At 38.3% G+C, this 17,150-nt stretch overlaps 1 protein-coding gene across 2 annotated transcripts; it reads left to right on the plus strand.

The window, feature by feature from the left end:
• The first annotated feature begins 6,382 nt into the window (after positions 1 to 6,382).
• rps21 (ribosomal protein S21) lies at positions 6,383 to 9,551 on the plus strand. 2 transcript variants are annotated; one of them, XM_044037234.1, is made up of 6 exons: positions 6,383 to 6,435; positions 6,863 to 6,948; positions 7,133 to 7,196; positions 8,471 to 8,542; positions 9,023 to 9,078; positions 9,490 to 9,551. In XM_044037234.1, the coding sequence occupies exons 2-6, from the start codon at positions 6,899 to 6,901 to the stop codon at positions 9,497 to 9,499; spliced, it is 252 nt and encodes an 83-aa protein (XP_043893169.1). In that variant the 5' UTR covers positions 6,383 to 6,435; positions 6,863 to 6,898; the 3' UTR covers positions 9,500 to 9,551. The 2 variants fall into 2 exon arrangements, with proteins under 2 accessions (XP_043893169.1, XP_043893170.1); XM_044037235.1 differs by having other exon boundaries at positions 6,416 to 6,475.
• The last annotated feature ends 7,599 nt before the right edge of the window (positions 9,552 to 17,150 follow it).

Below are 17,150 nucleotides of genomic sequence, written 5' to 3' on the forward strand. Positions count from 1 at the left end.
GTTTTCTCTGCTTCGTTTTTTTTTGCCAGCTCTGTCTTGATGATTGTCTTAAATAATGCTCTCACTGCCTTGATCGTATAGCTGGTACCGGGCTGGGAGGCGTGCATGCGTGTCTGAGTGTGTGTATGATTTCGGGTTGCCTGCCACTATCGGTCGGGGGCGAGTGGAGACGGCCCTTAATCTCCCCACAACGAGACATTTAATCATCTCAATGACTCAGACGCTGAAGTCCTGCATAGTTCTGCTTTAAAGTCTCTCAAATTTAATTATTTTATTATATCTTTGGGAATTTATAATTCATGCGCACATAGATGCCATTTATCAGGATTTATTTTTAACTCCTTAAACACAGTCACATGCCACTGCAACACAATATTCATATGAAACATATACCACACTCTAGTTCGTGGAGTGCAAATTGGAAATCAAAATGAAAGACTCATGTGCTGTCATCTCTGTTATCTCTCTATTTTCTGACTCTTGCCATCCACAGACGTTCCACAGCAGATTGAATAGGAAATTAAATTAACATTTAGTGGCCCTTAAATTATAAAATCATTCAAAGCACTTGTAATATAATGAATGAAAAACCCTACAATCTCAATAAATTTGGGGTCTCCAGATTGGGGTTGTCAACATGAGTTCTGGTTTCAGTGGTGTGTGATGACTCTATGTACAAAAGTCTATTTGTTCATCTGTGATTATGCTGCCCTCGATTTCAGAGTAATGTGTGTGTGTGTGGGGTTTGTTCTTGCTTTATTTTTTGTTTTGTTTATTTTTGTTCTCTCTTCTATGACATGAAGGCGAAAACTGAAGCCATTTAACATTTCTGTAATATTGTGCTTTTTTTCTGTGTCTCTCCTCGTGTTGTGAAAGGCTTTTTCTTGTGCTTGATCGGGTTCATGGCAGGAAATTAAAATTGTTACAACTTGACACCTTTTTGGTTTTACCTCCTTCATTGTTCACTTTACTGTTCATACTGTGGTCCAAGACAGTCATAGGACCGGTCCAGGTCCTACTTGGAGGAGCAGAGTTATTTTATGGCCTTTGGAAGTTATGAAACTGATTAAGTGGCTATGATGTGTGGAGTACCTCAGGGTTTGATTCTTGGACCCCTTGTGTTTATCTTATATATGCTGCCTTTGCGTCAAATTCTGCCGAAATTTAATTGCGACCATCATAGTGATGCTGATGACACACAGAAATATCTAGCACTGTCCCCAGATGACTGCAGTCCAATAGAGTAATTGCACGGGGTAGATGAAATGGGTTGGCAGTCCTCGTGGTGTGTACATAATTAAACAACTATGAAATATAAAAGCGACATTTTCAGCCTATGCGAGACATACAGAAATAAACTCACCCACTCGCACTCTCTTGGTTTGTGAATGCATGCTACGTTCAATGATACAGTCCTGATGCAAAATAGCCTCTGGACCAGAAAATGTCCTGTGAGTAAGTTGCCCATTTTCCAGAATAACTTTCAATATCTGGCATTTATTTACAACTTACTACATGTTAAAATAGTGTATTAACAATTTAAAATAAAAAAGAAAACCTGTAGTTGTACATGAACACCAGATACTGCGTTTTAAATTTGAAATTTGAACAGCATAAAACATACTGTATTAACTCGGTGTTAAAGGATTAAAGAGACTGTTATGTATTGCAGTGGGGTAGAAACTCATTGCTATAAATAAACCACACTATATATTCAGCTAAATTACTGTGACATTATCACCATTGCGAGCATGATGTCTTTCGTACACAGGGTACCACCCCATTTCATCATTGTGTATGTGTGTATGTGTGTTTTGTGTTTATTTTTAAAGTTGCTAGTTGGTTTCTGTCGCAATATTTTTATTGCAACATCATAATGGAATATTGTGTTAGAATTTTAAACTACTGAACTTCTCTGTAAACTGGCCCCCTCTTGACTAGACTAAATGCTCAATGGCCCCCAGGTCATTGGAGTTAAAGTTAATAGCTTCACTGGTCTGGCTTCCAGTAGAATTTCAAACAGACAGAGGCAGCAGCAACATTGCATTAGTAAAGCGAATAATTGAATGTAGTTTTGTGTTTTTTTACATCATCCTGTGTCGCTTTATCCTTTGACTGCTGGCTCAAGACATCTGGCAAAATGCAAATAAATGAATGAATATTTGGCTAAATGCAGGGGGCTACCATGTAATTGACCAGCAATATTCTTGTGGTGTTTTCTTTTCCTACTTGAAGTTAGTTGGACAAAATGCCAAATGTAACTGTGAGCAGCTTAGTCCATATGCTGGCTGCCTCAAAGTCAAAGTCTTTTACCATCTAAATGATGTTGTTTTTATATTTTGTGTTCCTGTTCTCACTTGACAAGAGCACAAAGGATTTGAAATTGAACTCACTTGAAGACAAAAATAGAGATTGACTATGACACACCCCAGAGAGCAGACCAGGGGAAAGTCTCTTGCGTAGCCAAACCAAATTTGGGGGAAGCCGTTGTGTGTTATTTATATAGCGGCATCCCCCGCCACACACCCAGGAGTATTCCCTGTGTGTGTTCCCCGTTGTCTATTGTGGTTTGTTCCATCAGGAAAACCACATGGGTGGCATGGAGGTAATAAATTTGACTATACTAACACAGCTGGCACAGAATGTACTTTTCATTTCCTGGTTGTATGGTTATTATTGTATTGTTATTATCATTATTATTATTAGACACATAATTTTTTTTTTTTTTCGATGAAGCTACTCACTATGTTTGATCATATAGACGGCTCATTCTGACAATAAGAAAGTAAAGAAATAGGAACAAAGCAGACCACCGCCACACCTCACCACACCCCCACTAACTCACCCTCCCTTGACTCATCCCATCTCCCACGCTTACAGGTCAAGGCACTGGCCTCTGCCGCCTCCGTTGTTTTCCCCGTGATGCAAATGTTGTCCTCTGTCACTGCCTAATATATATGGGCTGATGAAAACAGCAAAGATGCACTGAGAAAGAAGGAGACACCGGCCGTCCTTGAAAAACAAGGGAACCACAGTTAGACTGACGTTGTTGACAAAGAGGACACTTCTTGCTTCACTCCGGTTTCAAGATGCTTCTGCTTTCGCGACATAGCACAAACCTCGCAGTTCTTCTGGTGAGTACTATCGCCATCACCGTGGTCACCGTTGAGTAATAAGTAGAAAGCCAATCTGTTCAAGACAGTTTCTCTTCTTCATTGGCCATGCCTGCATCTTATATGCCATGATGATAATGTTAATGATAGTGTTTTACTGAAAAAATGATTTTATAGACTGTAGAGGCAGGTAGATATGATAAAATAGTTATTAGTGATGTATTTTGTTTCCAGGGCTTAATGGGACTGATGGTGACAGTGTACAGCAAGCCTGTGTCCTTGCTCTGTCGAAGGGACTGCACAGTGGCTGATACATATCTTCCGCCGAGCTTCAAACACGTGTCAAACCTGCATAATTCTTCAATTGCTCCCTGGAGCTTGGGGTGAGTTCTACTTCTGTTAATGTAGAGGATGTTCTTTTTCTAAAACGGTGACATAAAAGATCAAACTTTTAGAAGATGTTAGGGTTTATGATCCTTTTCAGCCACTCGGTTCCTTTAAAAGAACGTCAGGCGTCCTCCAGATGTTTTTCTAGACACCCTTTCTCTCCTTTCTGAAGCTCATGCCTTCCAAGAGCACCTCCTCTTCTAAGACATCGTTCCTAGGATGTCTGAAGTTGCATGTCCACCACTTCAGCGTTTTCCATAGTTTCTGTCGCACTGGGCTTTCCTGTAGTTAAGATTTGCCTTTCAAGGTACAGGACACTGCGTTAATCACAAGTTATTTTATACAAATCAGATGAAATGGAAAACCTTCAATCTTAATGACTGGTTGTCAAAATGAAACAAAGGCAGCCACAGCAACAGTGTGGCTTATTTCTTTCTTACTGAATTACATCTAGTGGTCAATTGACTATATGTACACAGTGTCAGTTATAACGTCCACTAAAATATAAGCCAGCTCCTTTTTAAGATTAAAACTTCCTATATGGATTGAAAACATTTACCTTGTGTTATAGTTGTTTTAATACTTAGTCCCAAGGGATTTAACATGGCTTTAAATGAATAAGGGGTTTGAATTTCAGTGTTGTGCATTGCCTCCGCTAAATTCTCTAATTGATCACAAAATACTGTAGAACCTCTCTGCATCTTTGGCTGACTGCTTACTGGAAATAGACTGGTTTATTGAAAACAGGTAATGACAATGCATATTGTCAATTACTTACTGGAGCTTTAATGTGTCAACCGAAAAAGTAATCATAGAGGCAGGACTTTTCTAACAAGACCAAATGTTGAACGGACAGATATTTGAGCAAAGTTTTCCCCCGATCACTAACATATTAAATGTGTTTGTATCCCAGTGGCATAAATTGTGTAAATGTGTATAAGTTTAAATCCTGTCTTCTCTGAGGAAATATACTGAATGCAAATGTTCCTCATCAAAGTGCTCCTTTACAACTGTAACGTTGACACAGAATAGGGCGTCTGTGTCACACAATTGACTAGATTACACAACTAGTTGCCAATTATAGAGCTTTGCTACTAAAAATAGTACAGCTAATAATAAAGTCAGAATCGCAGTGAGGTTTGCATAAAATGGCGCAGAGTACACAAAGTAGCTGTATCAAAGCAGAAATCTGAAAACCTTGTTTTCATCTCTGTGCTTTTCTCATATGCAAATCAATTTACTAATGGCTTCCTTAATTTTGTTTTCAGCCTCGATGAAAAAGAGGGTAGATTACCCTTTGCCATTCCATATGTCGTGTGCAAGAAATGCATTCAAAAAGGCATGGATGCCAAGACCATCTCCATCCAGATTTGGGTCTACGAGAGGATGCAGTTGGACACGACAACCTGGTGCAAGTGTCCCTTCGAACTGGCAGTCGGATGTACGTGTGTCATGAAAAAGCAGCAATCACCACAGGACACCAATGCCGTGCATTGTCTCTGATGTAATAACGTCACTATTCATTTATTTGTATCAAATTATTTTGATTATTTTGGGTTACAATTAAATGCAGGATTGATAAAGGCTAATGTAACTTTATAGTTTCTTTATAGAAAAGATCTTTGCTGCAGCTTTATGTATGTCAGTGACATATGAACTTATTCGATAACATGTTTTTTTCACATGTGTTGTACTTGCATTTATATATAACTATTTTTGACATTGTCTTGACTTGTGGTGTGATATATGCAGCTTATGAATACCACCACATGTTTTCCATGTATCATGGAATGTTAATATTTATTTAATTTATTATGTGCAACCTAAAATTGTATTATGAGTAACCATTTACTATATGTATTAAGGTGTAATCTGTAATCTTAAAAAATACATTATTGGTTGATTAATTATTTAGATGGTTGACATCATATTGACATATTAATTGACAATAAATGTTTGTGGAAATCACCTGAGTGTGTCAAATTGGCCCCCAGGGAATAATGATGTACATTTTTAATGTATTCTAACATACACTGAACAATTTGTGGACAATTAAAACAAGATTATCAGACATGGCGATGATGTATTCTGTGTTATTGTGTATTACATTAAACTTGGTTACATTCCTTTCCTGAAGAGTTAGTATAACAGTAACCATAACTACCCTAACCTTAACCTAACCCTTACCTCTTATATATCACCATACAACGTGTCTTCACCCTAAAATGTAATACATTATGATGACTTGTTTTGTCCCCATAAGGAAGAAAAGACCCCATAATGTGACTGAGTATACAGATTCAGGTCCCTACAATATGAGGAATACACACGCTTACTCATTTTTATTTCCATATCATTTTGCATATCTCATGGACTGTTTCTTTTTAATACCTGTTATTCCAACAATTTTAATTATATCTACTTTCTTACTTTATAATTCATTCTTACTCTGTCTTATCCATCAATGGCGCTTTGCATAGCAGATGTTTTGACGGGTCAAAGACGGAAAATCACAGATATTCATTCATTGTCTTCCACTTTGTTTGTTTATGTGAAGTACTTTGTGTTATGTTACATGACTGAGTGATTGATTGATTTATTGATTGATTGTCAGCATTTATATGGGAGGTACATTTATTTTATATTCAAATGTATTTACGTTGACATTCTTTAGTATCAAATTCCTAGGTGTCTAAAGGCAATTGGTGGAGGTAAAGCTCAGAAGTTACCAGCTTCTTCTTTTTTTTTTTTCAACACCTGACGTTTGGAAAAACTTTAACATTTGAACTAAAGAACGGTACTTTACACGTGTTTTTGTCTACATACTTTTGGCCTTCAGGTTGTCCAGCAGGTGGCGACATAAATATTCCGGAACAGGGGTGTTTACTTCCTGGTCAAACGTTCTTTCTTTCCTGTCGGCCATTTGTCGTATACGGTGGGTATTTCATCGCGCTCTTGCTGTAAAACGTTTAAAAGTGAGCGTTTTCTTTGACATAGAAGTTGTTTGTTTAATATTTTTCAGAGTTGACATGATTCTGTGGCTATATATGTGTGTGTTGGTGGTTCTTATCGCATAGAATGTGTATAAATGACCGACGTTTGTCGAGGGTGCGTGTGTATGTGAGACATGCGGTCGAGATTCTGAGTGCTAACTGGTGCTAATCGGTAGCACCGAAAATTTGTTGAGGATCTGTCGTTTGTATGTGTGAATTGAGTGCTGTTTACCGCGTTTTAAATGTATATACGGCCGTTAACGCCATGTCGTTGTAATACGGGTTACCTGAAAGATAAGCAAATTGTCATTTGGTAGTTTGGATGTCTAACATTTCGTCTGAATTCCGTCTGGTTTACATTTGTTTCAGATTTGTAGGCGACCACCGATACAACCTTTTGTAAACATGCAGAACGACGCCGGTGAATTTGTGGACCTTTACGTCCCCCGTAAATGGTGAGTATCTTAAGGGCGGCAATTACGTGTAATCAAATGTCACACTTGGTTCGCAATTGTACGATCGGTGAAGACATAGCCACAAAGGTATTCGGTTCAGTTCGTAACCTTCTAAGGTTAAACTTTGCAAGGTTGAAGATGTTTTATATAAAGGCCACAATATATAATATAATCTGTCTTGCAGCTCTGCTAGCAACAGAATCATTGGAGCCAAGGACCATGCCTCCATCCAGATGAACATTGCTGAGGTAAGTTAGAATATATTATTTATAATGCTAAAATGGTAGAGGAATTAAACCATTGGTCAACTTTGTCATGCAGCAGTTATATTTTCAGGGAATTGTGTCTTGCATTGTTGTTTTTAGGTGTCCAGAGTGTGAATTCATTTTATACACTAATCGCTGAAGACTTTTATTTTCTAATATTATACTTGCTCTTGTAGTTATATAGGCACATCTTGTTTTTGAAATAACATTTTTTAGAAGTTGGGATAGGACATACCACTTGTGTGCTATACGCCAAACTCGTGTATCTACTGATACCGTTATTGGTCAGATATAGTCATGTTAGACCATTTATGAACTATGAAGCTGTTGCATATTTGAGTTCATTTCAAAGACCTAATTCTCCAACTGTGTAACAAATATTGTTCTTCTGAAAAAAAATAAACGGCCCACAACAAGACTAAAATGCTTTTGCTGATTTTTATTTACATTTATACAGTCCGTGCATAGTGACTAATGTGATATGTAGTATTTTTGCATTTGAATTAGATTTTCCATTATCTGTCATCAGATCCAGTGATTTTGATTATCGAACCAATAACCATGCTGTCATTTGCAATTCCCATCCCTATTTTGAAGCCATTCATCATTATGTTGACACTTTTCTGCTTGAGTATTTTGGCAAAACAATTAAGATTTAGTGAGGCTTTTTTGTTGAAATGTAAATTTTAGTTCACTGATACATACGCTCTTGTCAAGATTAGTGAATAGCTTCAACAGCATCAGGATTCATCAGCTCATATATTCGGAGATAATGCCCTTGCAAAATGCTCTATTGGGAGAAAGTGTTCCTGTTCATTTGTCAAGCTGCTGTGTTTTCACAGAAAATTCTGTATTTGGTCATGGTTACATGAAGCAAATTTCTTGGCATTTCTGCACTGTGAAAATCAAATTTCAAACTTGCTTCTTTTCAAATCTTCACAATGAAGACCAAGCCTGCGTTACTTTTGTTTGCTCACTGTGATGGATTATTCAGCTCTAGTTAATGTAAGTGGTTTCCAAACCACTGAAAAATATTTTTCTTAAAAAGTGGTTTTGGAGTTTTTCCTAAATTGTGATAGTAGTATTGTGTGGTATTTCTGAATCGCCCAGGATTTGAAATGGCAATAAATAGTCCAGTGACATCTAATTTAGTGGATACATTTTTTTATATTTTAGAATTTTACATGAGCTTAAAGCCACAAGATATTCCTTTTGTACAACAGTAGTTCTTACCGAGTTTGCTCTGTCCTCTGCAGGTTGACAAGGTGACTGGTCGTTTCAATGGTCAGTTCAAGACCTATGCTATCTGTGGCGCCATCCGCAGAATGGTAAGTAGAGTCAGTTCCATTATACTTAATCTACGGTCACATCAACACAACACATGTAATTATTGTGAGTGACTTGCTTTAATTTATTACTCTACCAGGGCAGAATTGATAACAGTATGTTTGAATTGAATTAAAATTGATTTCTTAAAATGTTCCTGTCTTTTAAAAAAGAATCAAAGCACCCAGTCTAAACCACCCTTCTTTCTTACTGAATATGGATAATTAATTGTCTCAATATTTCAATTCTTAGCTACAATCAGAACAATTTGTTTCGTGAATGTAACACCAATTATCCTGGAGTTTAAAAAAAAAAGAAAAGTGAAGTGTATTAGCTGCAATTGCAATGACTTTTCTTCTAGTGTGGCATTTGGTTACTTGTTTAAATTGAAAACTTTAATTGGACTGCGTCTGGGGAGATTTGTGTCTTAGGAAATAACTTTGAGATGTGTTTTATTGAGATGTATTATTTCCTTCATACAGGGTGAGTCTGATGACTCCATCCTGAGGCTGGCAAAGAATGACGGCGTTGTCGCAAAGTAAGAACCTGTTCTAAAGTTTCGCGGCTTAGCTGAGCATGTGTTATATAAAATAAAAACAAAAAGGACCAATCCTCACTGTACAGGCTCATTGTTTTTAATCATTTAGGTGTTTTGCATGGTTTACTGTATTTATATAATGCATGATTTTTAGTGCTATCTAGTTTTTATTAATTTGTCCAATAAAACAATTTCACACAATTTTAGATATTGTTTTTAGCCAGACATTGTAGATAAAAACTGTGACTTAACGTATACTATATCATGATCCAAAAATGTAAACGGCTTAAAGGAATTCAGCAGTCAGTCCTTTTATTTTTACACTCGTATTCTGTCTGCTGTAATGTGTTTGAATCTAAAATGTTAAATGTTAGCTTTTGCATCTAAACCTTTTTTTGTCTTGTTTTCCAGGAACATCTAAGTGTGACGCTGGAGCTGTTGGAACGTTGTAAAATAAAATGGTGGAATAAAAACTTTGCTGCTGTTGTAATTTCTTTGTCATGAAAAATGTTATTTTGCCTTAAGTGTCAGTTTGTCCTTAGGTGTTGACTTCAAGACTGTCTCACTGGTGAGTCTATGGTACATGTGTATTAAACTTGAGCTTGTCCATCAGGCATCTTTTCACAGCAACTATTTTGATACGACGTAGAATGAAAATTTGTGTTCCTTTATCACAGTAATTAAACCTTTGGGAGGACAGAGCCTTCATTAATGAGGTATTCAGTGATACCTGTTAAAATGGTCTGTACAGAATAAATATTTAATTTAAGAACTGTCTCGATGCAAAAAAGTATATTGTATGTTCCAACAGCAACTATACAGAATAAAAACTTACTGACTAGGATATGAACATGAAATCCATATCTGACGCATCCAAAAGCAGAAAAGGTGCCGAACAATGAAGCAGCATAGTTAAAAAGATGAGAACATTGATACATGTTTCTCTGTCTATATGAGAAGGTTAAAATTTTGCTTGGTATCTGCTTTCCTTCAGTTATTGTTTTTTATTCAGGTAGTTGTTACTGTAGAAACCAAAAAGTGAGTTTCACTTCAGTACTTGTGTAACCCGCTCATTGTTTTGTGACTTAAAAGGACATGTTTGTGTTGAACCAAGAGCAGAAAGAGGTCCTTTTTTGCTGTATCTTATCTTGACCAGCAGAGAGCACCATCGGACAAGAAATGTTTTCCCTCAAACAGAAAATGTTTTTATTTTTGTCAGGATAGCACACAAGAAAGCGGCGCTATTGTCAGTGAAATATAAAGAAGTTTACACTGTATATCAGAATTTAATACTTGGGAACTATAAAATATATGTTTTTATACAACAAAGGGAACCAATTCCTTTCACACAATCTAAATATAGTTTTGCAGACATTGTTTTTTAATATATATATATATAATAAAATATGGCCATAAAACAAAACTGCACTCCATACATGTTTGAATAGTTTGCAGAAATTCAAAAATGCAGGACTTTTTAAAAAGCCTGAATTGGACATTTTTCAACATGTTCTTATTTTAAGTCACAAAAGACAAATTATCTGCAGTAACTTTGTATGTAGGACACTTGTGTATAATATGTGATTGTATTTCTTAAATGTCTTATTTGCACCTTTCTTATAGCCTGAAATTTTGATTGTTTGACAATGGCTGTGGAGTTTTATTAAAGATCTTGTTGGAGAGGCGTGTAACAGGCCTCTGCTTCTCTCGGCACCATCTGGCATTCAAAGAGTGACCGAGCTATTGGGACAGAGGTCATGCTGGGAATAACAGGGCCAGGTGAAGGCATGGGGAGGTTACAGTGGTCATTTAGTGCTAAACACAGTGTTGAGGTGAAGGGCCAGTGGTGTGAGAGCGGTTTTAGGGCATCTTTAACCTTGCACAAGCTTAACAATCGCTGTCATCAACTGCTACTTTACTGCATAGTTCCCATACATTCTCCCTCTTTTTCCCCCCTTCAGGTAAGGAGCCGTGCAAATGAGACGAACGCCATAATGTCTTCAACACCTCCTCTCTTTTTACCCTTCACTGGCTTTTTCCCACAAGGCTTGTTCAGATGAGCACAGAGGTATGTGTGTGGTTACTCAATTTTTACTCAGAACAAATAGTCACATAAACTGACATGAGAAACAAAATCCAAATTGGATTAATCTCTAATCACAAAAAACAGTTTTAAAGAATAATGGTGAGGAGCTTGATTTAGTAAATGCAGCTCTCTCGGTCGGCTACTTGCAGACTCTATCACTCTCCTCCTTTTCTCCCAGGTGTAATGACAGAGTCCACTGACTGCTCTGCGGTTAAGCCTTTCAGTTGCATCACTTCCCATTCATGGGAAAATGAGTAGTCTTTGGAAGTCCTTTAAACATGTTAGTCGTGAGAAACACTCGTGAGCTGCAGAGTGGGGTGGCTCGCTGTTGGTGTGTGGAGACACTGAGAAAGACAGTGGTTTGGATTTACAGCCTGCACAAAGGCCACATCTTTGATACTCACCACAACAGTGACAGGAAAAAGTCTGCTAAGCAGGAGAGGGGATTGTAACATGGAGGCTGACGTCTTCAGACTTTGCAGCATAAATAATGAACTACGACAGCACCATGAAATGCCATCTACAGCCTGACATATAAGGGGCCTGATTCTGTTACCTATTTAGGGAGTAAAACATTTCCAATATAGGAGTGTTGCCTCATACATGGATCAAAAAAGGTAATCAAGGTTTGACATTTTACATCTGAACTTAGTACTGAATCATCAATTGTTATAGATGATACAAAATAACACAAATGATTTTCAACAGCCAAAGAGTTACGTTTTTACACTGGAAAACACGGGGGGAGTCAACTTATAAATCAAGTGAGCTCAGTTTTAGTTTTGTTGATGTATGGTCAACTTAATAAGCAGAGGTTGTCAATTTTAGGTCTTTTTATTTACTTTTTATTTTACTCCCTTTGTTCCCCTGCTCCTCTGACTGGTATGCAAGGTACACGCTCAAACTGTATCTCGTCATGAAACCAAAGTCTTAGTCTCAGAATGAAATGCTAAATATGTATGATGTCTCTGAGTCTCTGGCAGGGAACACACGGCGAGTCACAGCTCGTCCGACAATGATCTTAACATAAAGAGATGGAGGCCTCTCTCTTGCTGCCCCCCCACCCCGCCCAAACTCCCCCACCTGGTGCCCTGCATACCTTAAACACACACACACGTGCACATGCAGACAAAGAACACTGTGTTTCAGCCATGAAACATGGGACATGGAGTCATGATGGTCCCATAGCAGGACATCAGTTTTATTTTTGTTTTAATCTATAACAGCAAGTCTGTGTTGCCGGTAGGTTTTCATGAAGCTGCTTTGTTTACAGACTGAAACTCAAACATATTTTGTTTCATCACAGGAGTGATTCAGCACTTTCTCTTCAAGGAGCAGTCCTCTCCTGTGCTGAGTCATATCTGTAGAAACTAAAGCTGCATGTTCAAAGCAGCACACAGGCCTCTACCTCCACCTGCAGTTCCTTTAACGGCCACTAGACCAGGTGAACCCCCAACCTGTTATAATGTGTTATGATTTATTATCTTTTATAGCTGCAGTCTACCACCGTCTCTTTACATCAAACCATGTCCCTGATTCCTTATCCTCCGTCCTACTTCTCTGTTTTATCGTGTCTCCCTCCCTCTCTATCTTTTCCATCTCTGTCGCTCATCCTTTTGTCCGTCCTCAGAAGCAGCCCGACTCGTCTCGCTCTCTCTCTCTGTGTCTCTTTGTCCTCTTTCAGACGCCAGCAGACTTCAAAGTAGTAGCAAGATCCATGCAGGGAAAGGAGGGTGAGGTGAGAGAAAGCGACAATACAATAGGAGAAGCAGACAGAATGGAGAGCTGAAAAGTTCAAAATGGAGGACGAGCTTTAATATTACTATACAGATGTGTTAAAGAGTTGTATTTGGTCATTGCAGGAAAAAGAAGTATGCAGACATTTGGCAAAGAAATTGATAAGTGATTGATCAAATAAACAAAATGTCACTTGGATTGAAAAAGTTGTATAAGGAGTGATGGAGTGAGTGATTTTTAAATTTCATACTATGGTTGTATGAGGTCAGCAGAGAAAAGCAGCTATCAGGATGTCATGTCAGCCATCCTTTTGATTTCAAATGCCGTTGGCTTCCTATTTTGTACAAGTTAAGTTATTTTTGGGATGATAGCGACACTGAAAAGTCAGGGGGTCACCACATGTCCTGCTGTTAACAAAATTGGACCGACCGATCTGCAGACATCAGTGAATTTGGGCCTTGATCCTTTTCTAGGCACTAAAAGCAAAACTCATATCAGGAAGAAAATGGAGAGAAAGAGAGAGAGAGAGAGAGAGGCTCCACCAGGAGTGTGTGGGTTGAAGTGTTTTGTTGAGGGACACAAAGCGAAGGGCATGTAGCTACCTGCTTCACACACACACACTTAAGTCAGTCAACCCAAAACATCCCCTCCCCAGCCCACAGCACTTCAAACATATCCGCCTCAGCTCTGTGTGTGTCATTTGTGTCTTATCTGATCCAGAGCAGGAGATGGAGCATCTGAGGAATGCTCGGAATAGACAGTAAACCATATTTACTCAATACACTTATCATGTGATGTTGCTGGATTCATGAATGTGTCCGTATGTGTGTGCATCGCGGCACGATAACAGCATTAAAGCAAAGTTTTGACTGTAGGCAGACAGATTGAGATGGAAGCGTCTGATTTCCACTAAAGAGCGAGAACGAGGGAATGAGCTGCAGATGCCCCGCATCCACAAATGTGGACCAGTTTTTTTTGGGGTTTTTTACCAGACATGTGTAAAAAAAAACTTAAACTCTAAATTTAAGATGTCACACATTTTAAATGTCAGTGAGCAGTTTCTTTTTTTTAAGTGTCCAATTTATTCACTGGGCTTGCGAAGTTTGATGATATCAAGTTTGAATTTTATTTGTATTGGTAAAAGTGCTTTTGAAAAACTGCACTTTGGCAAATCCAGTGGAAAAAAAGCAACCCAGAAGTATCTTACTTTTACCTCTTTTGTTCACATCCTGCTGGTGCAGTGATTGCTGTGGATTTCCACATTGTTTTGGTATTTTAAAGTAAGTGTAAACTTGCCACACCTGTAGATTCCAGGTTGGTCTGTGGTAAAACTTTACAACAAGCTTGCAACTGCAACGTTGCATTACTGCCTGTACTCTTCTTTCTTCTAGATTTCTCATTTCACAACTAAATATAATCATCTATTACTCACTTCCACACTTCCTTTCTCCCCTCATTTCCTCTTACTCTTTACCTCCCTCCGATTCATTCATTTATTACTCTCTCTTCAGACAAAAAAAAAAATCACAACCTCTTCATTTGTGCATTTGTGTGCACTCATGTGTCGGGCCCAGCCGGGGGCAAGTATGTTCATTGATGGTGCCCTTAGCAGTAACCATGACAGCACTTGACCGATCCTTTACTTCGCCTCAGGTCTCCGTGGTAACCAGGAAGTAAATTAGTTCAGGGAGAAAGAGAGGATTAGTGAGGTGAAATGACAAACTGTGATTCAGATTTTATGCAGCTGCTTTTTTTACTTTCCACATCACACGTTTCAATTTCCACATCAGACTGGAAACTTAACATCTCTTACTGTGTTTTCCTTTGTTTAATCCTCCCCTGCTGTATTTACGTAAATGGATTTGAAATCAGCTTGTCTTATGTCATTGTAAACCAAACCTCCCTGTCCTTTGCTGTTGGCTCTTGCTGTTGTCATCTGGAAAAATATCACAGGTTGTGTTTAATGTTTTACAGATTCATTCACTTTCTTATGTAAAATGTCAATAGCTGCAGTCATAGACGAGGGGATGTCTTCAGTGTGAGCTTTGAGTCCGCAAACAACCTGTGGAATGTTGTAGTGTGTCAGTAAATTAAGCTCTGTTGCATTAACACAGTCATCCAAGACTCCTATAAACTGCCCGAGGCCAGGGGCCGTGTGTGTTTATCGGTGTTCACAGGTCAGAGTTCGGCATGTGTTTGACAGATGATGGAGGAAGTGGATGTGTGAGGATTCTGGACTCTGGACAGTGTAGATGACACGCAAACATGGCAACATTCACCTGCCTGACTGATCTGTCTCCTCCCCCAAAATCACCCCCACGTCCATGCAGGTCCATCAGTGAGGAGATTTGTTTCTGGAAACAAAATCCTTTGAAACGTAAACACCTGTAAATATTACTCTTTGACTCACCTGAGCAGCTGTTAACTCTCTCTCTCTCTCTCTCTTCGCATGTGTGTGGTAGAGAAACTCTTTTATCTTCTAAAGCAGGTCCTGGACTTTAATTAGATAGCAGTGTTCCGGAGGCCATGAGAAAACACAAACACACACACACACACACAGCTGCTCTGGTGTTTTCTTGAGATGTGGTAGAAATGAAAATATAGTTTGTCCACAAATACACTTTACTAAACTAGACGGTGATATGCGCTGAGGTTCATGGCCAGTGAGGCACAGTATTACACGGACATTGAACTGACCTGCCATTTCCATTTGTTATCTATGGTTACGAGTGTTTGCAAGACATTGTCAAGAACTTTCTCCGTTCACAGATGTGTGGAGGAAAAAAATTGCTGCACATAAACAAGTTAAACACTTAATAAATAATAATAAAATAAGGCCAATACTGAGAAACGTGTTGAAAGTCATGTGGGGGTGATAGGCTTATGTGAACTCATTTGAAAATGGTTTAAATGTAACAGACATTTTATAGTTGATATTGATATCCCTTGGAGTGAGAAAAAAAACAAATTGCATTGAATTGTGAATACAGAAGAAGAACGAAAGGATGTCTCTGAGAATTTAAAGAGAAAAAGACAAACTGTGACACAGCCTAAATAACCACTTCCTCCATGAACAGAAGTTCAAATTGTTCAGATATTTCAACCACTTCTTCATCCACAAATGACATGCCACTAGGGGACCTTAGTCCAAAACTTCAGTCATGTGACACACAGTGTACAATACAGGACCACCAAAGCTGTTAAGGTGACATGACAACAGCTGAATAAACTGCACCTGAGCAAACAATATGCAGTGATGAAGACTGAGTGATGGTTAAAAGCTGAAGTAGCACACGTATTTGCTTTTTTATTTTATTATTTTAGATAACTTTCCAAATTATGTAATTTTAGCACAAAGGGACAAAAACCTAGACGGGCAAACCTTTACGCCGATTATTTCATGAAACTGTGATTATGTTTATAAGTGTCATCTGCTGCTAAATAACATCCTGATATCAAATCACTTGTCAACAGCCACCTTTACTTTAAATGAAGACTAAAACAACATCACACACCTTATCTCTCAACAACAATAACACTTTACATGGTGTGTTTGCAAAGTCTGGGAAAACACTGAGTGTGTAGTTGTCTGTGTGTTTACCTTTGTCACCTGTCTGACTGATTTTTATCTGTTTGTTTGTGTGTTTAAGTGTGATTTGATTTCCCATTTGTTGTTTAGTTAGGTACTGTGTGGATGCTCTGCAAAAATCACAATGTAGTCCACATTTATGAAGTATAAGCAGTTATGAAGAAGGGAAGCATTAGGGGAAGGAGAGAACAAGGACAATTAATGGGAAAAATGGGCAAAAGAAACATAGTTTTCAAAAAGGAAGCTAGAAAGTAAGGATGGGGGGGAGATGAAAGTTAAACAGAGGGGAGGGTGGAAGGAACAATAAAGAAACATTGGTTCCAAGCTATTAATTCAATTAACCTAATGGTCCCTTTGCACAGCAGCCATTTTGAAATGTTCTTGCAGGAAAAGCACAGGTGTCACTCATCACATTACTGATGGCTCTGTTCAGTTCAGTTCAAGTCCGGAGATCCAGTAAACTGAGGAAGCTAAATGGAACTCAGCCATCGTTACTTTGATTATTTACACCAGTGGTTTGTCAAAATGGCTGCTGTGCAAAGGGCCCATTGAACTCATTGAACTCCCCCCAATTACAAATAAACAATCTTGTATAAAGTACCTTAAATATATATATGTATATATCTATCTATCTCCATTCTGTCTGCTTTTCCTATTGTA

Source organism: Solea senegalensis, linkage group LG11 (genome assembly GCF_019176455.1).
Source record: "Solea senegalensis isolate Sse05_10M linkage group LG11, IFAPA_SoseM_1, whole genome shotgun sequence".
NCBI lineage: Eukaryota > Metazoa > Chordata > Actinopteri > Pleuronectiformes > Soleidae > Solea > Solea senegalensis.